General features: G+C 38.7%; 3 protein-coding genes and 1 non-coding gene across 18 annotated transcripts in view; 2 read left to right on the top strand and 2 right to left on the bottom strand.

Moving 5' to 3' along the window:
• Window positions 1-13191, top strand: part of LOC136263922 (sodium- and chloride-dependent glycine transporter 2-like) — a 58811-nt gene extending 45620 nt beyond the window's left edge. For 6 of the 15 annotated variants that reach the window (XM_066058559.1, XM_066058554.1, XM_066058558.1 and 3 more), the window contains 12 exons: window positions 3052-3143; window positions 3962-4015; window positions 4074-4183; window positions 4236-4298; window positions 4530-4688; window positions 5851-6023; window positions 6144-6254; window positions 7770-8009; window positions 8857-9058; window positions 11031-11190; window positions 11301-11457; window positions 12662-13191. In XM_066058559.1, coding sequence (XP_065914631.1) covers window positions 4147-4183; window positions 4236-4298; window positions 4530-4688; window positions 5851-6023; window positions 6144-6254; window positions 7770-8009; window positions 8857-9058; window positions 11031-11190; window positions 11301-11457; window positions 12662-12994 — 1635 coding nt within the window. In that variant the 5' untranslated portion in view covers window positions 3052-3143; window positions 3962-4015; window positions 4074-4146 and the 3' untranslated portion in view covers window positions 12995-13191. Of the gene's footprint in view, window positions 1-2553; window positions 2997-3051; window positions 3144-3961; window positions 4016-4073; window positions 4184-4235; window positions 4299-4353; window positions 4465-4529; window positions 4689-5850; window positions 6024-6143; window positions 6255-7769; window positions 8010-8856; window positions 9059-11030; window positions 11191-11300; window positions 11458-12661 lie in introns of those variants that run through there. The other 9 variants (XM_066058568.1, XM_066058567.1, XM_066058565.1 and 6 more) reach the window with 7 other exon arrangements.
• A 6561-nt stretch (window positions 13192-19752) lies between these two features.
• Window positions 19753-24768, bottom strand: LOC136263935 (uncharacterized). The gene is made up of 4 exons (XM_066058601.1): window positions 22478-24768; window positions 21545-21672; window positions 21404-21447; window positions 19753-21347 (listed from the first exon to the last, which is right to left on the bottom strand). Exons 1-4 carry the CDS (start codon window positions 22487-22489, stop codon window positions 21022-21024), a joined length of 510 nt encoding a protein of 169 aa, XP_065914673.1. The 5' UTR covers window positions 22490-24768; the 3' UTR covers window positions 19753-21021.
• Window positions 23186-26913, top strand: LOC136264776 (sodium-dependent neutral amino acid transporter B(0)AT1-like). Its single transcript, XM_066059545.1, has 5 exons — window positions 23186-23243; window positions 23290-23418; window positions 25315-25492; window positions 25933-26061; window positions 26817-26913. The coding sequence occupies exons 1-5, from the start codon at window positions 23186-23188 to the stop codon at window positions 26911-26913; spliced, it is 591 nt and encodes a 196-aa protein (XP_065915617.1).
• On the bottom strand, window positions 26673-26745 carry Trnat-ugu (transfer RNA threonine (anticodon UGU)). The gene has a single exon. It is a non-coding gene; the product is annotated as a tRNA-Thr (tRNA).
• Window positions 26914-27878: the final 965 nt, after the last annotated feature.

The raw sequence follows: 27878 nt of genomic DNA, 5'->3' as shown, positions 1-27878 counted from the left end.
CAGTGATAATCCAGACTATTTACAACTGGATGGTAGCATTGATAACACCTTGAACTGAATGCACAGTCTTTGACACTTCAACATTAAAATGCAGTGGTATATAAACAAAATGTAAATATTTCAAATAGTTACATTGTAATATTGAGGTAGTTATTCATTACTGAAGGAACATGTTCTAATATATGTAATGACTGCCACTGCCTCACTACCTACATAACAGAAATAATGCCATACAGTCACCAGATCATATGCAGCACAATTACAACTACACAGGCTCGCCCCATGATGCTGATAGCACCTGTCTAGTCAAGCAGGTAGTGTAAATGGAGGTAGGCTCAATGCGTAATGTCACATCATTGCTACAATTTCAGCACAGTTATTACATCGATAAACACCCCTCCCCTTTGAGCCATCACCATTTACTGGCACATACAATCCCAGCTCTTGACAGGGCAATCAAGGGTTAGTTAGAGGTCGTTGACATGAGCTGAAAGTAGTTCAGGACAGTATAAATGGAGTACTAGAGACAGGTAGCAATCTAGGTGAGAGGTGCGAAACAAGTTAAAGCCATACGTGTATAGAAAATGAAATACTGTTCTTTGAAAGAGGGAAGTCATTAAGTACATGACTGGGTTATCAGTGTTCTTTTCATTTTTAGTATAATGATGGTGGATAACTAGGCTAGATAAAGTGATGTATTAAGCCATATAACACGTACAAGTTAATGAAACGTACCACGAAAGAATGTACAAGGAACAAAAGTATTGGGAAGTACCAATACAGATTACACCGAGTTACGGGACACAACAATATGTATATACATACAATAGTCAGGTTAGACCCCAGTATGTCATGGGCAGGAGCGTCCAGGACTGTTTACTGAGAATCTACAACGGCAAACCTAACGGGTTTAGATTACCTTGGTGCCAGTGGGAGTACCGTCAAATTTCTTCAGTTGTTATGCCAAAAGTTCATGTTAATTGTATCATTGTTAAATAGTACGTAGTTTACATGTGGCAACACAAACCGCACAAAAGTATTGTTCACTTGTGAATTTTCAAGGTGGTTACTTCAAACATGTAATCTTATCACTCATGTAAACACAATAAACATAGCAGCTTTGACATTCAGAGCACTGAGCAGTTGTGTAACATGATCACTGGCCACTGCCATGCACTCTACAAGGGACTCTGACAATGGTACAGATGTACGGTGACAATACAATTAGTACAGTACTGTAGAAAAGGCAATGAACTTGTACTGAGGAGCACGTGTGTATAAGCAAAAGTGACAGGGATGGATTACAGTAGGTTAAATGATGGCACTTCACTTATATAATAGTTTACCAGTACTGTACATGTGTCGCCAAAAGCACAAAAGTCCTTTTACTCAGAAGGCTATTTCCAGATATCAGTGGGTATGTTAGGGTTAATTGGTAAATGGTATGTGGATGTTGTTAATTACACGGTATGACAAAAGGGGGGGGGGGGGGTGTAAATAGACAGCAGAGTTGATTGTTCAGTTCAGTTTCGGCAGCTCCTGCATTGTTGAAAAGTTGCTAATAGCATGCTAGGAAGCACAGTGAGACAAAATGGTGGTGCATGAATATGGTTAACTGAGGGAAATATGCTGAGTGTTTGACAGGACCCGAATCCAGAGCAGATATGATTGGGGATCATAGCAAAGGGTAAACAAACTGAAACAATTTAAAGAAAACCTCGGTGCTTAGGTGAGGCCTGGATTGCATAGAAACCCAGCCTCTGGGTATAGTGGGCATTAACGCCCATTTGTCTCACCCAAGCCTATTGAGGTCACGTGAGCCATTGGGGAGACTGTGGGCATGCAGTAACGAGCAGTCCCTTACCCAGCATTGGGGGCAAACCTAGGTAGGTATTAGGGAGTCATCGTAATGCATAATCGTAGCCAGTTAAATGAGGGTTAGACGCAGTTTAACCCAGGTTAACTGTCCGATCGTAACCTGGTTCTTTAAAGTGTCACGGAGATAGAGGACAGAAATGGTGGCAGGCTATCCAGCATCACATGCACGGAACAATAAGCATACATGAGGCAGAAGTGCAAACTAGTTTTCTCCCACCTCTCCTCTCCCAGGGGTATGTCTGACTTCTGGTGTATTGTGCTTAGGCAGTACACTGTGACTGGTGTTGGGTATGTCTCACCCAAGCCTATTGAGGTCACGTGAGCCGTTGGGGAGGCCGTGGGTGTGCGGTAACAAGCAGTCCCTTACCCAGCATGGGTGGCAACCCTAGGTAGGTATTAGGGTGTTGTAATGCGTAATCGTAGCCAGTTAAATTCTGTTAAATAGGAAATTTTTAAAATTACATAGAAACTTGTTGGAAGGGTTTGGAGTCACTCTGAAGGCATTTTTGGTCTTGGCTATGTCTAACCAATACTGCCAAGCTGTTATGGAGAAAATGTGAGGCCGGTATTAGGGTGATATTTTTGGACAAGAAAGCCCAAAACTGCATGATCCCTAATGTACAGTACTACCATATTGTATGATGTTACTTGTCAACACTCTGTCTACCAACAGAGACAACTCCCTCAGTCATGAGGAGGAATGGTTCGTTCTACGACTAGAAATAGATTATATAAACACTTACTGATATCCTGATCACTGAAAATCGGAGAGGTTTGAGTACTAGAGAAAATTGCTCTGAGTCAGACAACCAGGAAGTACAATATAACACTTAAAGCACCATCTATGCATGTGTGTATGAAAAATACAGCACTCAGGAGGTGTCTGGAGGCAAATACAGCACTTGACTTCGCCTCGTGCTGTATTAGCCTCTCAACACGCTACCCTCATACTGTATTTTTCATATACACACGCGGCGGTGTTTTAGCTATAACATAGAAGATAGTGGGAGGGAGAGGATGTGTTCTGAGTGGCTTGAGGGAGCCACCTTATAAAACAAAGATGTACAAAACTAAGTAGGTTGACTGAAATGAAAATTCAGTTTTTTTTAACAAGTTGTGTAAGTTAGTCATGCCTGTGTTGTCTGCTTTTTGATGTTATCATTCTCCCAATAGCTGTTGCTGCTAGTGGAGGGGTAGTATACAATAACCAGTTTGGTTCAGAGATGGATCGACTGTCTGCACTGTTTGATAAGTTGGAAGGAAAGGTACTTGACCTTGTACAGTATGTACTAGTGTGTAATATTACTACATTGTTGGTAGTACGTACTGTAACATTTTGATTGTCTTATCTGCATACACTCTGTGTTGTATATGATCACGTTCGCACAATTTCCAGATGTTTTAAGTATCTCAGTGTTATGGGTTACCAAAGTTTTAGCACTATAATGATGGGAATTATGGTATTGTACGGATCAATTTGTACAGTGATTTATACTACTGATAAATTTGCAGGGTTGCGATTTGGCTTACAATGTTTACCATAAATTGACAAACCCACCGAGGTATAGTTTTAGCCCTGCAGTCACTTGTGCATAACCAAGTATGAAGGAGATGACGGAGGCATTTCAAATGAAAGAAATTATGACAATATTGTGTACATCTACTACATCGCAAATAAACACATGACTGTCCATTAGCAAACAAATAAGATGGTGTATATATAGACTTGCTTCCCAAAGTAATGGCTTCATTATAACATGCATATTTTTCCTTGTAACATGTATAATACACTTGTGCAAACTATGTGTGGTTCTGCTGAGATGGTCACATATACTACAAAGTTTTATATGGAATCTGAAACTGAAAGTACTCACATGTATTTTTCCACGAAAATTGTTTTCTTTGGAAACTGTTTACTTAAGACGCCAACACACCTTGCTCTGTTGCTTTACAAGTACCTCAACTACAAGTGTCTGGGGATGAAGTCTTCACTTGGTCTAGAATTTTTTTTCTCTGTTAAAATTGTGACTCCCTTCTATACAAGCTCTTGGGGAATTACTAGTGTTACTGATTATTCTTGTAGATCAAACTAGAAATGGTAGAAGAAGAGGAAGTTACAGAAGACAGCAAAAACGCGGTATGCCTTGTTGAAAGTATGCAGTGTTATTACATTTACCATTTTGCTTGTTGTTTAGACTGTTGTAGTTTGCATGTTTCTGGAGGCTTCAGAGAGCAATGTTTCAGCGTTTAGGCAATCATTGAAGAATTATGTACAAAGTGTTACCAGTGAGAGTGGATGTCTTCAGTGAGTAACTTTGTGACTTGATTTTACTATTGTTATCTATTATTTAATTTAGTGTTTGTGTTCAGAGTAATGTTGGGAGCTACTGATTGTGGCAAGATTCTGAGCATCTCTCAATGTATGTCAACTGTTACACTTTTAACAGATAATATTTTCTGTTGTCTTTGGGCCAGGACCTTGTTAAGGAGGTGACTGCATTATTAGGTGATTTGGTCTCCTATGATGTTCTTGTCTTATAATTGGGACCAACTTTTTACACACATCAGACGACACACGACAATGTAGTATGTCATTTATTATTGCCATTATTGGCCACTTCCTTTGACTTCCCAACATTTATACATTGTAGTCTCATTTCATGATCCCCTGCCATGGGAGAACTGTTGTGGATACAAGGTGGATCATATGAATAGAGAAAATGTCGGTTATCGTCTAATGATGGGAGGAAATTGTAGTGATGTTCCCACTACTAAAGCTATTGAGGAGTGTACTGAGGACTTTACCAAGTGTGTGTGTGCGTGCGTGCGTATGCGTGCACGTGTCTGTGTCGCCATTTGTGTGTGCATGTCCGTGTCACCATTTGTGTGTTTGTGCGTGTAGGTAGAAGCTTTGCTATACTTTTTTGGTTTGTGTGTAGTGTTGTTTTTGTGTATATTTTCATATAGTACAGTAGTACTACAGGAGGGAGATTTGGGTTTTCTTATTCAAAAATTCACCCTAAAACCAGCTTCACAACTCCATCCTGGCAGCTTGGCAGTATTGATTAGGTATAACCAAGCCCAAAGGGTGCCATCAGTGTACCCAAAGGGTGCCATCAGTTTGATCCTAAAGGCTTCCAATAAACTGTTACGATATTAAAAGAATATATATTGAATGGAATTTTCTACTGAGTGACTGATTGCCTGCCTGCCTGCCTGCCTGCCTGCCTGCCTGCCTGCCTGCCTGCCTGCCTGCCTGCCTGCCTGCCTGCCTGCCTGCCTGCCTGCCTGCCTGCCTGCCTGCCTGCCTGCCTGCCTGCCTGCCTGCCTGCCTGCCTGCCTGCCTGCCTGCCTGCCTGCCTGCCTGCCTGCCTGCCTGCCTGCCTGCCTGCCTGCCTGCCTGCCTGCCTGCCTGCCTGCCTGCCTGCCTGCCTGCCTGCCTGCCTGCCTGCCTGCCTCCTTCAGGCAACTATAACGTAATAACCGCTAATGCTATGGGCTTGATTTTTTGACATCACTTCGTCCCGAGACATGCCTTTTGGCATACCGCAGTACGTACAATTCCTACAGTATGTTTGTAAACAGGAATTGTCTGTATTTTTGGTGGTGATTGGACTGACTGCTGAGACGATTCTAACTCTGTTCTTCGTTTGTAACACTATGTAACATGCTGAACATAGCTGAAAGCAAAGCGTGATGACCACTGCACTTTCGAAGAAAGTTTTGTTAGCTGGGGCACGCGTTCTGATGAAAACATTAATTCTGGCACCATCCTTTCTTTTGATGCAGTATAAGTTTGATTAGGAAAAAAGTAGGGAAACAAGGAAGGTCGCCTATACCTACAGATATACTAGTGAACATTAATCCTAATTCAGTCTTAGCCTTGGATATTAACTGGATTAGGGATTAAATGTTCGCTAGTATATCTGTAGGTGTAGGTGACCTCCCTTCTTACCCTACTTTTTTCTATAGTTGTATCTAGGCATTTTGTGTACTACAAGTACTACTGGTACAATCATGTGATACATGTCAGTAATGATATTGGAGATGCTGATGAATTCAAATGGCAGTTGTTGATTTGTATGTTTTGTGCATGGCTGATCACTTACCTGTGTTTATTCAGAGGAATCAAGTCTTCTGGAAAGGTGAGTGGACGTGTATATTGCTTTGTGACCTGCTGACCTACCCAGAGGTCTCTCTTAGTGGATTTTGTAATCACCTACTATGTGGGTACTGTATACACTAAGTTTCTGTTTTGTTTTCAGGCAGCCTATGTCACAGCAGTGTTCCCTTATATAGTAGTGACCATATTGGTCTTCAGAGGAGTCACTTTGGATGGTTCTGGGGATGGAGTGGAGTTCTTGTTTAAATCAGATGTAAGTGGTTGTCAATAACAACAACAACATTAAGTAGTCATGATGAAGTCACTGTGTAACAGAAGCCTATAGTAGTGAATACTGTGTCTGACCAAACTTTCCTTGTTGAGTTGCTAATTTGGGATTTCAGTACAGAAGGATTCTCAAAATGAAGTTAATGTGTCAGTGGCCTTTCTTATTGTTATGATGGTAGTCAAGTGTCATGTCCACATGATGTTAATGCCAAACTCTTTTCATGGCTCAACTGGTGGGAAACAACAGAACTAGTCAAGATTATTGTGTATCAATTAGGATATGTGACTGCTCTATAAGAGTGGATCTTTATGTGTCGTTTGCAATTGAGATGTTGATTTCTTGTACTTTGTAGTTTACTGAGGTCGGTCATCCTTTAATACTTTTTTACCGTTGGCTCCTCTCAAAATAGCTGTTTTAGAAGACACCTGGTCTAACACATCTCCTTTGCTGATTTCTGTTCAGTTGTGTCCTATCAGCACTTGTACAGTATACTGTATTCATATTAAAGAAAGTAATGGCTCTTACCTGAGGGTGGCTCTTAAGACAGTTATTCAAAAGGTTGTGATGTTATGAGCAACTTATTATTAAGTGAGCTGCAGTTAAATAAAATAGATGAACTTTGAAGGTGTTAATTGTTCTTGTGTAGAGATTACCAAGTGGATCAAGTGCTCATCAGTACATTAAAAAAATTTGTTGCACAGCAATGGTTCAAAGAGACTAGTACCTCTAAAATCCAACCAGTACCTTCTTAAATCTGACCAGCACAATTCTTACATATATACTCTAATATAACACACAGCATATCAGTTCATGTTAACTTTAGGCCACCACTCAGAAATTCCTCGGCAGAATCCTGAACTATTATTGAATACTGAAACGTGAAGTGGCCATTCCACTACATTATCAGCTATGTTCCGCCGAGAGCAGTATGAGAAGCACCTCTGCAATCAGTCCAGTCACTTTGGAAATTATGACTTAACGCTATCACTTACAGCAAAGCAAACTGCTTCAGATTCAGCTATGTTCCACCAGTTATACAGCATTCCAAACAAAGAGCAGTACGAGAAGTGCCTCTGTATTGAATCTAGTTGTACTACAGATAATGAAGCACTGAAGCCATAGCCATGTTACTGTGAATCAACATTTATGTTGTAGTGGAAGAAAGAGAAAGGACAAAAATACATCCATGATGCATGCAGTGTAACTGCTGTGGTTGGCGAAAAGGCACATCTTGGGCCAAAGTGATATCAAACAGTGAAGAAATCAAGCCCATACATAACCTTGCTTGGCTATGTCTTACTACTACTGCTGAAGGAATGTGAAACTGGCAAGAAAACTGAAACTAAAACTTCCATTATCCCTACACATACTGTATGATACACACTTGTCTGTCATGTATAGCATATGTACTTTCGTCTTGTTCTGTAAGTGATTTTGTCCACCGTCCATAAAAATATTGTAATAGAGAGAAGTTTAATGGTGTTTGTATTTGTTTCATAGTGGAGTAAACTATATCTACCCCAAGTATGGTTGGAGGCAGCTACTCAGATATTCTTCTCACTGGGGATCTCAACTGGTGGAATCATTGCTCTCTCCAGTTACAGTAGCTCATCCAATACTGCACTAAGAGATACCACCTTTGTGTGTATTGTCAATAGTGCCACTTCACTCTTCTCCAGTATCACTATATTCTTAGTGTTGGGGTTTAAAGCTCATGAGACTGGAGTATCGATTGATGATGTAAGTCATATTGTGAAGTTTTTCATCTCATGGGAGGAGAGAGGTTAAATGTCCCTTCCAAATAGAAATGTTGATACTTGATAGTGTTGTTCACATCACAGTGGTGATATCACACCCACAATTCATTTATTTAAACACTTTTATCATTGCCGGAGTTTGGATAACCAAGGGATTACATAATGTCTCTGTTGTTTTCCAGTTGTGCATATAGTGAACAAACACTTATTGTAACCCATGCAACCACACGGCATTATGGAATTTTTGATCACCACTAAACTACACAAATGAAAGTGATAGACTTTTAGATACTATGCATACTCAGAGTAGTCCTTTAGCATGTAGGCAGGGTTCTGCCCACACTTGTCGGCAGTGGTTCAAAGTGACCATTACCCTCTTAAATCCAACCAGTATGATTTTTACATATATCACTGATGCACATGAAAATATACTCTAATATAACACACAAACATTCTAATGTAACGTAACTTAGGCCATCACTCAGAAATTCCTGGGTCTATAATATATGGTTGACAGAAAGCTCTGATGACTGTCCAGATAGCTGAGGTGCCACTATAGAATGCAGGATATTCATGTTCAGTGCCTGAAATTACACAATTTATATTACTATCCATTTTCAGTAGTACAAATGCTGCTTTGATCTGACATGACTAGCTACTTGTAAAAAAGTTGTTTGTTTATCCTCTATAGCTACATGGTTTTTAGTATCCAGAGTGTTTTACTGGTTTTACAAGAGTATTATAATCATGATATGTCACAGAATTGTTCTGACACTTTGTTGGAAGTATTTTACAACTCTAATATAAAACTCTACTATTTGATGTTACAGGTTGCCAACGGTCCTGGACTGGCATTCAATGTGTTCACAGAGGCCATCACGTTGTTACCAGGGTCTCCATTTTGGGCTGTGCTCTTCTTCACCATATTAATCACCCTCGGGGTGGATGGTCAGTTTACTTTACTGGAGAGTTTGTTAACAGTCCTGTTTGACAGTAAACACATTGCTAAGATCAGGAAGGAGATTGTAATAGGTATGGTAACTGTATTTCGTTGTTCATCAAGTACAAGATATTCAAGTATATGTTGACAAGCAATAGAAAGGGTGTGACCATGTGGTGGCAAGAAATGGCTGCAGTAATGTTCAGTAAATTTCTATTAGTGACACTAGACACTGATAAATAATGCAGCCATTTCTTCACCGCCACTTTTAATTTCATAACATTTTTCACCCTGTCATGCCTTTGATGTTTTATACTGATACCACTTATTTTGTATTTGTAATTTATACCTCAAAGCTGACCACAGGTAAGCGTTGAGCCATGCTTTTATCTTTTACTATCTGACTGTACTATTAGAGTATCTACAATACCATGCATTATAAGATATGTGTGGCTTTTACATTATGATTATTTGGCTGTAGTATCGATTCATTTGCAACTACAAAAGGTTCAAGCTGTGATGGTTAGACGATTTGTTCCCATCACCATTTCTCCTGTAGGTGTGTGAAATGGTCAGCATTCTACACATCTCGGTGATGCACCTGTTACCCAAGCTTAGTATTCACGTTATAACTCCATACAATTTCTTCACAAAAGTTTGAACCACAATGATTAACCTATCCGCATACCAGCTTCAACTTACTCCTTGAAGTAGTTTAGGCGGTAGACGTGATACCAACGCAGTCATTTTCACGTGCATAATCATTACAGCTCTGCAATTGTTTACCTGTAGTAACTCATTACTATGTAATAACTCTGCGATTGCTTATCGTACTCAAACTAAACTTGGTGAGGTACCAAAATTTGCCTTCAGATAATCATACAGTAGTAACAGTATGATAGTACTGCATAGTAGGGACCACAAAGGAGTAGGTGTGGCCCACAAAAAAACATCACCCAAAAACCAGCCTCAACTTTCCCTGATGACGATGAGGCAGTATTGGTTAGGTAAAACTATACCAAACAAGCTTTCAAAATGCTTTCAACAAGTTGCTATGGATTTTAAGAAAAAATTATTTGACGGCATTGAGTAATTGACTGATGCCTTCAGACAAGTGTAACTCGATAATGGCTAAGGCTACGGGCTTGATTTTTTCACTGTTCAACGTCACTTTGGCCCGAGAGGTGCCTTTAGTACAGTGCATACAATACATTTTTCATGGACTTACCAGTGTCCTCCTTTGTGTCCCGTTCATCTTTGCTGACAGCAAATAGTGTCGATTTTGCGGTAGCACATGATGGCTTTCCTACATAATGGAAATCATCTGTATTTTCATAGTGGCTATTTTGGTTGCAGAGGTGCTTTTTGAGCAGTTCTTGATTCGTACTGCTGTGTAATGGGTTGAACATAGCCGACAACGAAGCGTAACAGATACTTCACTTTTCAGACAATAATTGATATAACTGGAGTGCGTGGCAATATAAGTTAACAAACAAGTACACAAAAATATTTGGATGGTATTTTCAACTAGAGTAGGGACCATAACACATCGATAAAAAGTACTGAAACAAGCTGGTGTAGTGCACAATATTAAATCACAGTAAAACAATCAGAAGTGTTATATCCCTACTGTGCATTTCCATTATGGTATCTTGAACACAGTATGATATAACATGTCTTATAGTTTTACTGTGATTTAATATCGTACACTACTCCAGCTTGTTTCAGTACTTTTTATTGATGTTCTATGATCCCTACTCTAGTTGAAAATTCCATCCAAATTTTTTTTGTGTACTTGTGCATTAGGCAGTTTCAGTAAGTGTGCAAAAGAAGGAAACAAGAGCCTAATTTGAGGGCTTACATCTTGAGTGATTAAGTTGAAATTTTGTTATATGGAAGGTGTAGGGCAGTTACAGAATAAAGTCGTGTTTATGGAAAAGGTAGCACAGAGCTATGTAGTTATGGTTGTTTGTGTATGTCTTGATATAAACTTTATTGTGTACAGTAGATAAGTGTTTTGAATTATTGTACCAGCTTCTAATTTTTATTGCAATCTTTTTCTAGCTGTTGTATGCATTGTGCTGTTCATTGTCAGTATCCCATTTGTGCTCGGCAATGGATTCTACCTCTTTCAAATGTTTGACCAGTTTTCAGGAACCATACCACTGTTGTTTATTACCATCTGTGAATACATTGGGATTGTCTGGGTGTATGGAACACACAAGTAAGTGTATTATATTTGTATCGTGACTTTTATCTTTCCTCACTTGTGAACTGTTTACACAGTTTGTACTGTATACTATGAGCGAAAGTGATTTGTTTATTGTCTTTCAGGTTTCTTACTGGTGTTGTCAAGCCGGATCGACAAGGTGTTTTCTTCTTCTGGTGGCTGTGGTGGACAATTGTTGCTCCTTTGCTAATGATTGCTGTGTTTATTGGCAGTCTTGCAACCAGCTTTTCAGAACCATTAGAATATGTGAGGTATCAAAACGTAAGTCTTGAATTGTATTTTACTGGTTAATAGCCGCCCACATACAATAAACACATTCACTGGCTTTAGTCTTCACATCTATCATTCTTGTAAGCTCATCTAACTGCTATTTTCCTTCTCTCATTTTTCCTACACACTACGAGACAGAATTTGCCACATTCAAATCTTGATTTTTTTTCATCAAGAGGGTTGTGGGAATAATGTTCACAATTTTTATCATATTACTCAAAAAGTTGAGACATTAAAAAATTTCAATGTTACTCTACTTCTGTAAGTAATATTTTCAGCAAGACTTTCAAGCAGTAAAATTGCTATAGGCCAGAAAGCTGACAAATTACTTAGCGACTAGAACAATCACTATTCTGCTGTAGGTGACTGCTCTATTAGAGTATCTCAATCTCAAATGTGTTTGTACACTAATCAGCTGTTACAAATTGTCAGCTCACAGGACTGCCCTGTTTTAGGGTATCTCTAATTATAAGGACTGTCCTTGGATAGGTGCCACAGTTTGCATGTATTATGTGATGCATGTGCTGATATGACACACTGATACATAGTAACCATGAAAGCAAGTTGAAATGTCATCTTAAAAAAGCGTTGTTAAGAGGGAGCCAAGATAAAAGTAATTCGTTTAAAAATTTGCTTGCTGTTCCAAAGTAGCCATGTGTATTTCTTACTAAAATTTATAGTAGCTGTTAACTGGTGAATTACAGTATAATTAGAGTTGTACCGATAATTGGTAGAAACCGATAATTAGCTGTTTTTACCATAATTGGAAATCGGTTGTAATGGACTATTAATAGGAAATCGCTAGCAGATTATTAGTCTATTCAGCTTCAGCACTGCAGTACCACTGGAGGGCTGGTGTCAAAGGCTCTGGCATGTACTTGGGTAATTTGTTTATGTTTTGTGGTAACCACAAAGATAAACAGTGATGGTTCAGGCCCTAGCCCACTTGTCTGACTAGCAACTTAGATTGAGATAAGTGTACAATTTCACAGAATTGGCTTTACTAGCTCTACTTTTAATGGAGTGTGCACAAGTATAATTGTAGAGACCTACAATCGGGTATCGGTTAACTATCAGTACAACAGGGTAAAAATATATCGGATATTGGTTTTCCCTAAAAAGTGGGAATCGGTACAACTCTAAGTATAATACATAGATTACTTGACAGTTTTTACTGGTACGTATTTGTTTGTAGTCTGAAGAACAAAATCATATTGCTTATCCCGGCTGGACACGTTTCGTTGGATCGTTGTTGGTCATTTCAACAACACTACCGATCCCTTTGATTTTCATCATCAGATTAATATGGAAGAAAGAAGAGAAGAAGATTGCTATTGACTGGTTTGTCAACTTTCCCACAAGATGTCGTGGAGCGTGGGACAACTTTAAACAGTTTTGGTCAAATGTTGAACTTAAAAAAAACCCAATTTATGACAGATGTTGCCGTCACAGGTCATGGACACCTAACCAGCCACAATTTGTAGATATGCAAGTAAACAATGATGATGATGATGGGAAGGATCTCTGATATATATATATATTTTTTTTAAATGTGTTTATGATTTTGTGTAAAATTGGTTTACTATTTGTCCCTGACTAACTGATGTTTAGATATGCAACCTCGCTGTTTGTTTGTGTATTTCGTTTGTGTATTTTTTGTTGTAAAGTAGGACTATTATTAATTGTATTACTGATGGTAATTTATATCTATATGTATAAACTAGACTATTGCAAGTAGAAAATGAGATAGTGGCCAAGCACCAGATTATACTTTACCTATTATGCTATGCTGTAGTGCTGAAAAAGTTTGCCCATTATGCTCGATTGTTTCCTGTTTTGTACCTTCTGAATACACAGCAATACTTTTGACCATGGAACTGAGATTTGGGGAAAACGAGATGTTTAGTGTCCGGAAACATGCGAAAACTCGTGAGTCTAGGATACATTTACTTCAAATACGGAAGTATACAGGAAAGATACGACAATTTTCAAAGATTTCATTATGAGCTAAGATTTCAAAGAGATTTGATAGTTACTATATAGAGTGTATCCATTTCACTGGACTGGACTCAAATATTCTTGTAGTCAGTGTATAAATTATATAAAATTAGACAAATTCTGGAACACAAGCAACTGGTTTGCACATGAAGATAGATTTTATTACAATCAGGTTTATGCCTTAGCTGTGACCTCCTCCCCCCATAGTAATGTTAACAGCCCATGTACATATAAGCATGGCAACTGGTAAGTACTGGGGGCTGTCATTTATGGGATGCTTTCCAAGATTATGTAATCCTAGTACTCACACCATCTGAAATGTAACATATTTGCTTGTCATGATAACGTGGATACTGTAAAGGGGTGTAACTAATCACTGGACTGGACTGACCTATTTTTGGTTTTTACACATTCTGAGGTTGGTTTTATTTATTCCTGCTAGCCAAGGGCCTTCAGAAAACTTGCAGTCTGCTACTAGAATAATGAGTGAGAAGTGGAATAGGCAAAAACTGACTTCTAGTGATTTCACCTCTATTATGTTCTTCTACAATACATATACCTATACACCTTATCAGTATGCTGCAGGGAATGTGCTAGCTATGGTTAGCCAACGATAAAGTCTAGCTTGGAGGTAGTAGCAAGTTTGTACAATGCTAAGAAATTTGGTCACATATTATAGCACGCCAACCAGCTCATGTAAGAACAAAGTTGCTACAATAGATTATCCTAGGAAGGATAGGTTGTGTCCCAGTGGTCTGAGCTATTTAGTTGAAGGATACAGTATATCATTATAGCTAGGTAGCACAAACATAGTAAAATGAATTTTGATTAGCTACTGCTATACAATAGTCTCCCAAACACAATACTAAGAAGTGTATAAATGCTGTAGAGCATAACAAGTAGTGAGAAGTCAGTTTTTGCTTACTCCACTCTTCACACTCATCATTAGGGACCCGCCGATTATGCTCATTATTTTACCTATTATGCTATGCTGCACTGCTCAAAATTTTGCCTATTATGCTTAAATTAATGCTCAATATTTCCCTATTATGCTCAATATTTATACCTCAATTCTCATGTTTTTCTAGTAAATTTGCACTTTATGGGAAAACAGTAAGTTGCTGAAGCATAGACTCTAAATCCCTGCTTGTCAAAATCCAAGTCACGGAAAAGATCGATATACTCTAATAGAACAGTCAGCTGTCTATTATTTTCTGACTGTTCTATTAGAGTATATCGATCTTCTTCTGTGATACATATTTTGATAAGCAAGGATTTATGGTAATGCACAAGTGTTCTGCCTATTATGCTAGCATTATGCTCATTATTATGCCAGCATAATCGGCGGGTCCCTACTCATCATTTTAGTAGCAGACCGCAAATTTTCTGAAGGCCCTTCTAGCAAGACTCATAAAACCATCTTCAGAATGTGTAAAGACCAAAAACATGTCAGTCCAGTGATTAGGTACACCCACTGTAAAGTGCCTGTATCTACTTTATAATAAAAAGCTGATCGGGTGAGTGCTATAAAATGTACCTAAATAGTCATGTTTAGCATGAAATGACAACTGATTAAACATTAAAATAAAATATATAGTACTTAAAATGACAAATGAGTATGACAACTAATAAAAGTTCAAAAGTAGTAGTGGGAGGCAACTAAAAAAAGAATATAATGACAACAAGCCAAATACTGCTCGTGTAGATCAAGTTTTTCTTTGATGTCTTCTGGTATTTTAATGTCATTAGAATTAAAACTAGGATGACAGAGCCAAACATATTCTGGTTTGCAATGATAATACACGCCATACTTCGACTGTGGTTCTCCATTTGATTGAGTAAATTGGTGCCAATCCTGATGCTTCAAGCAATGGTCTTCAGGTGGTTGTAAAGTCTTCACAAACTTGTTTTTGCATCCAAAACATACAGCTATGTTGCCAGTAATGAACATTAGAACAAATGGTGCTGTAAAATGTAGATGCCTGTAATGATGACATAGGTTGGGAGGGTAACAATGGTGGATATAGATGTGAAAATTGCCCATACAAATACGGAGGAGGGTATCCATAGGGAATGGAGGGCCAGATAATGATTGATGTCCATATAAAGGAGACTGCATGACATTTACTGGTGTTATAATTAGATGAGAAAGGGCAGTGTGGTATTATGTTGACTGATCAAAGCTTTGGGACTCAGTAATTGATCCCCCATAAATGTTCATCTGGACTCTTGTCACAATTGGTTCAGAAGCTTTTCTGCTTCTAGAAACAGCTCCTCCCTTCCTTCCACGCCCTCTTGGAGCACATGTTGAAACTAGACTTATCAAGTTTGCAGGCTTACGACGTTTTTTACTGAATAGAAATTCTTGCAATTGGCCATTCACTTCAGCTACAACAACCGAATGTGAGCAGATACCTAGCCCCTTCCAGTTAGCACAGTTGGAATCACAGGTGAAATCTCCTATTTTGTTAAAGCCAACTAAGTGGGGAGTTTTTCCACAGTAGCTCAACACCATTCTAGTTTCTGGTTTTTGGCCAGGAGCTGCAGGAACAATAGCACCATCCAAGTTCAACAGTTGAGTAGCCTTTCCCCAAATTCCTTCTATACACTTCAAAGGAATACTTACATATTTGGCTGCATCTTCACAACTAACTGAAAGTGACATCTAACTGAAAGCGACAAGTCCAGTGTACCTCTCATAGGAGAAATAGATGCATCATGCATGTAATCAACTACTTCAGTTTTATTAACCACTGAAATGTGCTTCTGCTTCTGTTGAATTCTCATTCCAAACCACCTCCCTTCTGGCATTTCTAGTGAAGAATACTGAGGTCTTAATTTATACTTGCCCCTTCCTATGATAGCTCGCTCCACTTCCCTCTGCTGTTCTTCCATTACTTCTTTAATTCTATCAATGAAATCTCGTAATTCATTTTTTTTGTACTTGACTTTTCGCTTGAGTACAGCATTGATACTCTCACTAGAGTTGGTAGTGAATGGGTCTGGAGGACAGCCTAGACTACATTCCCGTCAAACAGATGATGACATGGTGTAACATATAACAGCTTTTTTATTAGTTAGAAACCAATCCACAAATTTTTGCATATTTGCTGAGCTGGGAAAGGAGGTGCTCTGCCAGGATTCAACAAAAGCATCAAATTTCTCATCATAATCACTTTCTGAAGCATCAACTAGTCCTTCTAGGTAAGTGCCTCCAATTTTCTTTTCAAATACATCATCCTGTATTTGTTGAGAAAAATCTCCTGGCAAATTGTACTCAACACATTTTCCTTTGATGTTGCGCTTAACATGTATAAAACAAGTTAAATGACGAGAAAATATAAATTCATGACAGAAAGCATCAATTAATGCTTGCTCTCCATCTGTTCCAAATGCCTGAACACCTTGAAGTTGGCGTGACAGGCCAATTAGTGTCGAAGCAAAAAATACACATGTACCAAATTTTTCCCTGTAATGTATAAGAACAGGCCCCAGGAATGCTGGGACATTTCCATTTCTTCTTGTTTCTAGCAACAGGTGCCTGTATGTGATGGGTGTCACATCAAACTCACCCAAGGAGAATGTCGGATCAACTGTAAGAATTCCAAATTCAATATTTGATGTGCAAAACCTGACCATATCTGTAATCTGTATGTCATTTGCTATCACTATAGCTGGGTCAGTTGCTCTTATGCTTCGAATGAACTTTGAAGTAGGATCTTCGGCATATGCACGCCAACCACAAATAGGTCATCTGACTCAACAGAGCTCCCTATAGTTTTTTGCTTTGATCTTTCCTTTGCAGCAATAGTTGAGACCTACGAGGAAGTTGACCTGGTGCAGTAACATGAAGAATCCCACCAGCCTTAGCACATACAGCTTCAATTGTTGATTTAGGCCCTTGTTGCAAACACTGTCTTGATGGTGTCTACAGTACTGGACCAAGTAGAAAAACATGGCTTCTTGTCTTTCCATGGCAAGCAAGCTTTGGAGTAAATCCAACTGGTAAGTGGTATACAACTAAGCACAAGTGATGGGGACGATTTGTAGTATCCGAAATTTTAAAATATATACACAATATTAGATATAATAAAATTTAATAAACACATGTACAGTGGAACCTGTCTATAATGGTCACCTTGGGACCAGATATATCTGGCCTGTATATACAGGTGGCTGTTATAGAGAAAACCTGCATAAGATGGTCTGCAGCATTTTAGTGGCTATGACCGTTATAAATGAGTACTTATTATAAAGAGGCTCGCGCCAACGCAATAAAGTCGCTCGAATACAGTAATAATTTTACTAGTCTTTATACAGAAAGGGCAAGGTGAGCTTGCTATGAATGTTGGTTATAGCTATTGAATATGTTTAAGCAGTGAAGCCTGATAGTTTATATAGCATTCATTGAAAGGCAGGAAGTGTGATAATTGCGCATTAATTGAAACGGTGCCGTGGTGTCAGACCATTGGCTCAACAAGCCACCATAAAAGGAAGCGACCGCTATACGAAGGATAAAGTTATGCATACAGTGATTCATAGGCGAATTCTTGGTTGGCCGTTATACGCATTAGACAGGTGACCGCTTAATGCAGACCACAATACATACATTTGTATGGGAAAATATTTGGGACCTCGTGACCATGGCCGTTATGCAAAGGTGACCGCTTAATCCAGGTGACCGTAACACAGGTTCCACTGTACAAGAATAAAAATCACATCATGTATAGAGTTTAGAGCAATTATAAACTTGACACAGTACAGTGGTACTGTACATTAGAGCATGGATGCTTGCACTTCTCACAAAATATGACTGACCAGAAACCAACCTCACAATGCACTTTGCAGAGCTCAACCCAGAATATTAAGCTTGGGGGGAGCAAAGTAAGCCACTTTGGATTCTAGGGGGTCTGGGGGCATGCTCTACCAGGATTTTTTTTTTTGAAAATTTAGGTGTAAATAAACTCAATTTCGGTGAAATTTTATTGTGATGCCATTGAAACTTTTCCATTTCTTAAAGCTTTAGGTATAAACCTGGGGGGGGGAATAGCTAACCCCCCCCCCCCCCCCCTCCACTCCCCCTAGATTAACCCCTGCCTTGGCAGTATTGGTATAATCAAGCCAAACAATGCATTCAATGGAACCCAAAATGCTTCCAATAGATTTCTATAATTTGCTACTACAAAACTTTCAATGTTCCTTTCTGTTCAGTCTACTGGCTGAATAACTAACTGCATGCCTGCCTGATGCTTTTAGACAAGTATAACTCAATAAAAGCTAAGGCTACGGCTTCATATTTTTTTCAGTCAAGATATTCAAAGGTGTCAATCCGCAGCATTGCATAAATGCCTTGTGGTCTCCTGCGTTGACTGATGTTATAATGGGAATTGCCCATGCTTTTGATTATTGCAGAGGCGCTTCTCCTACATTCAAGTGTCTGACATTTTAAAAGTTTTTAGTGTACATATATAGTATAATATTCAAACATGTGCTCCTGAAACACTATCCACACAAAAACAGCCAAGCTGTGAAACAAGTTGATGCTGCACTACTTCTCAAAAATCAGGCGCCCATGCAGCTAACTAACTCATCTGGAATAAACTGACCAACTATGTATTACTACTTTTTTTGTTAACATTAATACAGTGTTTCAACTATTTTATTATTTTAGCCATTAGGCTTTTGGTTTTACAATAACACAAAGCTGCTCTTCATTTTTGTTCGCGTATGCAAGTGTCACACTCCCCTTCAACTTGGAAGGTACAAGCTATTCCTGGTAGTCTAGAAGGCCTGCGCTATTGTTTTTCAGTTGCTAAATGTCTATAAAACTCAAAGTGAAGGTAATTCGCAAAGTCTGAGAAGAGTCGCCACACCCATAGTTCAAACTGCCAAAAAGAAACCACCTCAGAGCAAAGTCTATGTGTGTGGAAGTTTAATACAGACCTAAGTTAGCTTTCAATTCTTATATATTACATCCTGACTATTTTTACCAAGTGTTATGCTCATGTGTGGGTGCATACGGACAAACAATTATTGGTAGGTAGATAGGTAGGTACACACTTCTAGGATTAAAGACTAAAGCAAGTATCTGTATCCCATGTACCTGCTGACTTAAGGTTATTAGCATTAACATCATTGCAGCCATTTCTTTGCCGCCACCTTTGATTTTGCACCTCAGCTATTGAAATCCACACTATTTCTAAACTAGGTGCATGCCCACAGCTTGCCAAAGGTCAGCTGTGGGTCGCACCTGGTTTATTAGCACAAGAATTTTTAGGAAATGTGTGTATACAAGTGATACCATAGACTCTGGTTATTAGGCGCATGCACTTATATAATTTTCGGAGGAATTATTTGTGAAATTTACTATGCTTGTTAAGTACATGCACTTATATAAATGATTGGAAGGAATTTCTGCTAGGAGGGAATTAGTTGTAACCATTACAGTTTTAAAGCAATTTGAACACCAGTTAGTAGTTTGCTTCAGTAGTGGAAACGGAAATCCTTAGAAGCCAGGTAGCAGCTACAACTATCATTATTACAGACGGCAGTATCTGCTAGACACGGGCCTGGTGAGGCATCGAGTGTGCTGTGACATCTCTGATTCATCTGACAACAATTCTAGGTAGTACGAGGTGGCAGAGGTGATTTCAACCATATGTGCTTAATAAACAGGTGTCTAGCACAAGTCTACCATATGCACTTAACAGGAAATACACGCTTAATAACCATGTGTGCTGATACCCGGAGTCCACGGTATTTTGCATAGGTGGAGTACTGATACTTTAACACTAAATTATACCTTTATTCACTGCTATTTAAATGAATACTGCAACTACAGAAGCTTTCTTTGTTATGAAGGTTTGAGATTTACTTTCAATCATGGGTTTAATCACGTGCATCATACATGGCCTGATACTGAACAATCGAAGGCAAAGTGAACACGAGTTAAAAGGAGCTACAGTATCATCACTTACAACAGGGGCAGCTCCAGGGGGGTTTCTGGAAACCAGTCACGTTCAGATCAAGATGCTCTAATTGAGTAGTCAATTACCCTAATAAAGCAGTCACAGTATTTAAGCAGTGTAAGCAAGCTATGTAGCTATTAATAGGGACTTTTATGTACTTTATCAGTGATATTAATATATAGTTAGTGGAGGGCTGGCAGTAGCCAGTCACGGTTTTGTTTTGGTCTCCACCAAAATTCTAGCTATCAGAAACTAGTCACCAAAAATCCTGGAGCCACCCATGTACAAGTAGAATGACTTCAATTGCACAGCTGTAGGAAGTACACTTCAAAGTTACAACCTTTTGCTTAAGGCACACATTTTAAAGTTAGATCCAGTTTTCTGGACTGCAAAGTTTAAGGGTAAACTATTATATACTTCAAAAGCAAGGAGGAATAATTCCGAAGACATGAAAAATCAACATGTAGGGGTGTAGTGACCTACCAGCTAAAAAACAAATTAGTCTCTTGAATTCTGAATTTGATGGATGGGTACAGTGTAATCTTCGTAGATACATTACATGACTGGCTGTTGCTCCAGCTTCACACTTTTAAATACCAATGCACATAATATCATCTTTCTGTGTAACAAGAAAACACTGTGGGTGTGACCCTGAATATTGCCATATGCCAAATTCATCTTTCTTGATGTCTTCTTGATTCTTAAGACACCGTACATCCACTACAAAGGTAGAGCTCTTGTTAATGTTTCTAGGTTTAAGCTTGTAAATTTCTTCTGGCTTTGCTGTTAGTAGAATTGTAATTATTCTGTTAGCACTATACTTCTCTGGAGGGAATTCATACACTGGTTGAACCATCTTGTCTCCATGGCTTTGATCAAACTTCAACTTCTTCCGCACTGTACATGTATCATGTGCTGCATGCAAGCAACAGTGTAAGTATACATCTATGCATGTAAATGCCAGTACTTACAACTGATTCCAGTGGAGTCCTCATTAAAAATCCTTACCATGTCACTGAAAGCAAATCAAAGCATTTAACACATAATACAGAATGCACACATTAGTATGTATGTACTTATTTGCTACACAATAGTAAACAATGCTGACGAACCTATATTTAGTTTGAGACAACACTTTCATTGGTGAACCGTCAACTATTGTGAGCTCATCATCATTAGACTCACTGCTACTGTCAGATTCTGTTTCTGACAAGGCGATTGGATTCTCTTTTGAGTTTCCCTATAGATACAAAGGTACGTACATTATAATTATAACATATAAGTTTGTATAATATTGTGGAGCTTTTGTCTAACTGAATTTTGCTTAGCTATGAAATCTATCAAAACTTGGAGGTGTTGTCACCACTTTTTGTTCCTGCTTGCCATGCTGCTGTATTTAATACATAATTTATAATCTCTCTGCAAACATACAGAGCTAAGAGCACAGAGCCTTCTTGGAATTCAACAGCTTTCATTCAATTACTAGCTAGTATATTGCAAGATTGCTAGTTGTCAATTAAGTAACGATTGCTTGTTAGGTTTAGCTAACAATGGACACAGGTATATGTATGTGTAAATCTGTGCCATGTTTCCAATTGTACAATGATATAGGAGTGTCCTTACAATCTAGAGTATAGCTACACCTCTAGTCTCTTAGACCGATCAAAGCTTTATGATATGTAGCTAGTTATTTCAAGAAGATGTGAACAGTTAATTGTCAACAACCACCAGTCAGCATAATACCAGGAGTCAGCAAAGCGTGCAGTTAATAATTAAATACACAAATTTCTAAACTGACACAATAAGGAGTTTGGAATAGTGATAACAACTCATGCAAGTACAAACCAACTATCTACAATGGGATGGCGTGGGAGAAGGCCAATTGCTGCATTTGCCCATATTGTATGATAACTATACTAGATAGGCTTGGCTTCAATAGATTAGCGCGTGACTTATCGCAGCTATATAGCTAGGGGCTATACGTAGCTATAGACGGTATGCGGCATGCACCAAACAGTAAAACATTTACTGAGACATTTACTTACTAGTGACTCCATCCTCCAACGTTTTCTTTTCCACAGCCGCAGGCTAACACTCCTGCTTCGCACACAGGCTCCACGCCGTGACGCCGTCCGTAACAACTGATAAGCTCCTGCTTTCCACCAAGTCCGCGACAATTGACGCTCCTGCTTTCTGCTCTCCACAACGCACACACTTCACTTTTTTCAACAATACACGTTCGTGACAACCGAGACAACGACGCTCCTGCTGTACTGAACACACAACACACTGATCACAGTAACTTGGCTGAGCGTCGCGTGATCTCGAGCGGTATACCATAATTATAAGATCGTATACTATCGTGAACTGCTTGTTTAATATTTGAGTCCAGTAGTCCAGTCCAGTGTTCCAGTCCAGTGTTCCAATCCAGTCCAGTGAATGGATACACCCTTACTATATATCACAATCAATTTATATATCTGAGGCTTTATTTCATGGGAGTTGCGGACCCCTCGGCCTACAGTTACAGGCAGTCTTCACAAAAGCTAGTACAGTGATCAAGCTCGCCTACTCAGATTTTCATCACTGTCAATCCATGACATAGTGCTACCTCTCGATTACGTGCTGCAGACTTTCGTACGTGTGGGAGTGGATGTCACTAATGAATAAAATTAACACTACAATCTCACTGAAGCAGCACTAGAGGATCACAAGCATAATAAGGCCGGGGCTAGCAACAGTCGGATGAAGTCATGGAGGACATCACTTCATCAGAGAACAGGGTCCTGGTTAACTCCATGGAGGAAATGAGTGAACAGCTGATTGTCATGTCCACATCAGACTCTACCTCACTCAGAGCGGAAAACAATGAAGGATGCTGGCCCACGTGCACAATGGGACAACAGAGTACTCACTCTAATTGGGTTCGCGGTAGAACTTGGGAATGTGTGGAGATATTTATACTTTGTGAAGGGAAATGGCAGAGGTGAGTGGTGTAATTCGTGTCAAATCCATAACTTAAAGGCTGAGGTTGTATGGGAACTAAACAGGACAAATCTGAAATCTAGTGGTGACAAAAGTTAGATTGAAAATGCTTTGCACATGCTGTAGAGCTGACAAAACTTTTCCCGCCCACACAGAGCATCTTAAAGCATAGGTACACTCTCTGGGGGAAATAGCTGTATTATCTATGCTACGTATGATCCCCACAATCTAGTTTAAATCAATCCCATATCCTTTTATACCAGAGATAGAGAAATGAATGGCCTACGTAAGTGATAGTCTTCACAGAAAGTTATCACTTAGGCCATTCCAAGTAAAGTCTCCAGCATATCTTCATTCAGGCGGGTGGTCATGCAGTGTATTATTCCATGATAGATTTGACATTTTGAAATCATTATTTGCCTGGTCCCAACTTCATAACAAACCAAACTGCATAAGAGCATGTGTATCTTCTTTAAATTGAAATCCATGCTAACGTGTTCTTGATTTGTAAATTATTAGCACAAACTGACATGTTTACACAGATACAGGTAATGAACAGGAAACAAAGTTTCTTTGGTGTGTCCTCAAATATTTCATCCTCCGCACAAAGAACTACACTTAGCTAGAGTTCATCTAGATTTGCTATAGCTAATAAGTGCACATGGCTGTTTGGCTGGATGTTGTACGTGGCCCACTTTTATAGCAAACATCAAGATGTTATAGCAGTCAACTACTCTAATGGAATAGTCACATTTAAAAACTGTAATTTAAATAGTATAATATAGTAACTGAGTAACCTGTGTACTGTATTTACTTGGTTAAACACCACACCTTCAATAGTAGTCACATTCAAGTGGTGAAACTATCGATTTTGACAATAAGATTTCAACATCACTTTCAAGCATCGAGTAGTGGTGAAATTCAAATTGTTGCTGCTTCATTTTTCAGAACTGAGGTAATATATGCCGGTGTGTTTCTATGGTATATAATTAGTTATAGGATTATTCTTTGCCTTTAGGCTTGACTGCCATTTGGTTCACTTGGTATCTCTGGTTCAAAAACCCAGTCCTGTCAACAGCCTACAGAGCTCAAAATAACATGCGGAAAGTTTGTGGACAAATGGCCTAATATTTTCCAAAATATTAGACCATTTTGAAAGTTGGATGGCCAGTCATGAGTTATTCTTGTAATGATACAGAAGGATGGGCCAGAGGTTGCCACTACATGTGTTTATAGTATTTATTGATTTCCAGTTGCATGTTAACTTGTTCTAATGTAGCAAAACACATGCCTTTTAGACCTTTGTACATTACCATGTAGAAAAGTGGCCAAACACTTTAACACGTGTTCTGAAATTAGCAAATTAGCAAATGTTACTTTTAACTCTGAGCCTAGCTGGTATTCCAAGACAGAATGGTTATCACCATCCAAGGTCAAGTGCTTTTTAATGCCCAGCAGCAGCAGCAGCAGCAGAGCCTAAAAACAGTTTGATTCTGCATGCATTTTGGAGCCATCTTCATATGGGCTCCTACTAGAGAAATTTAAAAATGTGTCATGCATACCTAGCCTAGCTATTGCATACTATGTGCGAGCTTATTTCTGTTAACTATGTTACTATGACTACATACTGTATGTAGTGCATCACTGTTTACTTCATCCATGACTCCTGAATCCATTGTAGCTATTCTCTAGTGATCAGCAAAGACCATAGTCACATGAATTAGCCACATTTGGAATCAATCATAATACAGGTACCTTAGTTAAATGAAATGTTGGTTGCCTCCTTCAATTTACTGCACTTAAAGTAGTGATCTATATATTGACCAAAGTATAACCAGTCTCCAATTAGAATACCCCAAAATAGTCTCCCGTTTGTTCATGAAACATGTTACTTTAGTCCCATACATCATCACAACAATCAGTTATCTTGTAAACAACATTCAAACTGACTGGTCACATCTTTTACTAAAACAAAATTTTAAACCAATTCCTCATGTGAGCTTCAACTGTGCTCACAAAAGTATAGGAATTGATTGTGGGCTACCATTGGATGTATCACATGATTCACTAAAGCTGTAAGTTGTGTATCTGCGGATGTAAGTCAGTCAGCTATCCAGTACGTTATAAAAAGCATAAAAATTAACCAGCAGCAGTGTTATAGGATCTTGGCCTAAGAATCCAACTTGTTTGTGTTTAGTTGGTGTGAGAGTAGCTATATACTGCCTGGCAAATTGATTCAGAGAATAAACTGCCACATATGTAAATAACTGGTAAATTTGTACTGAAATACTTCAAGTAGTTGGCTGTGTGTCCTGGAGATGATGAATTTGATGTACTTCCACTTGGCACTGTTTGCATGCACAACTGCTGTAATCATGCAATCACTTTATGGTTGTCTATCGACCTTCCAACTGTAGGTTCTCGTTAGATGGCTCAAGAGGTATAGCCATAGGACTAGTAGCTAAATATATGCACTGCATACAGTTAGTGTGCATATGTTATTTTATTTGTGTAGGTGCTTTTTTGATTCCATACTGGATTATGTTGTTTATGATGGGAATCTCCTCATTTATTTGGAGCTTACTCTTGGGCAGAAGATGCGTCGTGGTCAGGCATGGGGCAAAGTACATGTGAAAGTACTTAAGTAAAGCACAAGTACTTTGACATTTATTCAAGTACAAGTACATGACATTGTTTTAAGAGAAGTACTTAAGTAAAGTACAAGTACTTTTGAAAGTATTTAAGTACAAGTACAGATTATGCTTACAGTGTTCACGATTGCATGCATTTATGTAGTTTTGGTTGCACCTAATAAAATAATTATTGTGAAAATCTGCCATCTGTAAGGCAAAATCTTTTTAGGAGTAAATACCCTTCTAAAGAGTCTCTCAACAGGCACAGAGGAGGATGGTACTTCTAGAATGTTTATTGCCAACCTTGAAAACAGAGAATATTTCTTTTGGTTGTGTTATTTGCTGGATTTTGAGCTATTGTTACTGTGTCAGTTTCAATGTATTCATCCACCTGCTTAGTGAGTGTACTTCGTTGTTGTTGACTTTGTGTTCAGGACATAATCTTTCGCTATAGCTGCTTCTTATAATGATCAACTAAATCTTTCAGGCCAAAAGCAGTAGCCACACCTGGTTGTGTGATACTAATTTTCAGCAGTTTAAAGTCTACAGAAATGGCCGTGTAAATTTATCTGTAAGATACAGCATGTAGCAAAAAAATTATGGAGATGGTAAAAAAAACTGTAGCCCCTAGTGAGGATTGAACTCACGACCCCTGGTTTACAAGACCAGTGTTCTAACCACCGAGCTACAGAGGCTACATGTTGTCCACATTTATTTAACACAGCTTTGTGTTGTACCCCTTAATATTTCATTTTATGTACTACAGGTACTACTGGTACAATCATGTGATACGTGTCAGTGATGATATTGGAGATGCTGGGGAATTCAATTGGCAGTTGTTGATTTGTCTGTTTTGTGCATGACTGATCACTTACCTGTGTTTATTCAGAGGAATTAAGTCTTCTGGAAAGGTTGAGTATGTATGTACGTACGTATGTACGTACGTATGTATGTATGTATGTATGTATGTATGTCCTATGTTGAATCAGTTTCTGACTTAGCAGTATTAAATGCTTTGTTGTGGCACTACTAAAAGTGTGTGAAAACTATTAGGTAAAGTGACTGTCTCTGAAAAGGCCACCACATGTTTGAAACGAATTATTGCTGGCCAGCTAGTGTAGTAACCCTGTCAGTGTTCTGACCCGGCTTCAACCCTTATCATGATAGCTTCGGTGGGTAGAGTGATGAGGCAGAGAAAGGGTATTTTCAAATCTAAAGTAGCATATCCATGTACTAGGGTAAGTTATGGACTGTATAATGATCTCCACATTGGTAAGAGCTCCATCAAGATCTAAGACTACTCAAACAGCTTGCCTCAAAGGACCTACAAAAGCAGTTAGCAAAACCAGTTAAACGCAGAGAAATTTGATAGTGTATTCAGGGAAACTAGATTACTTGTTTATCATTCATTATTGAAAGAAATGCTCCAAATCATTACATCAACAGGTCATCTAGCTGTTACTACATTTGCTAAAGCTTTCTGGAAGCTATTTTACTTGTACTTTGTTGAGCTGCAGGAGATGTTTTCTCTATTGTAAAAAATTATGGTAATCCAGCGGATGTTCAATTAATGGGCACATAATAAAATTTGAGGCGATGAGGTAAAGAATTATGTGGACTGGATGAGAAATAATTATCGCTTTATATCTCTGGTATAATGCATTGATGTCTATGGATCCTGTATTGAGTAGATCACTGGCCACTTGAGTACATCCTCCCCATGCTGCACACATCAACATTGTATTCCCAGCCTGTGGTAACACACCATCACATCAACTATCCCATCTACACCATACACTAGTAATGCCGCCTATCTACATCTCTTGAT

Source organism: Dysidea avara, chromosome 8 (assembly GCF_963678975.1).
Source record: "Dysidea avara chromosome 8, odDysAvar1.4, whole genome shotgun sequence".
Taxonomy (NCBI): domain Eukaryota; kingdom Metazoa; phylum Porifera; class Demospongiae; order Dictyoceratida; family Dysideidae; genus Dysidea; species Dysidea avara.
This window is presented reverse-complemented; position numbering and strand designations above follow the sequence as displayed.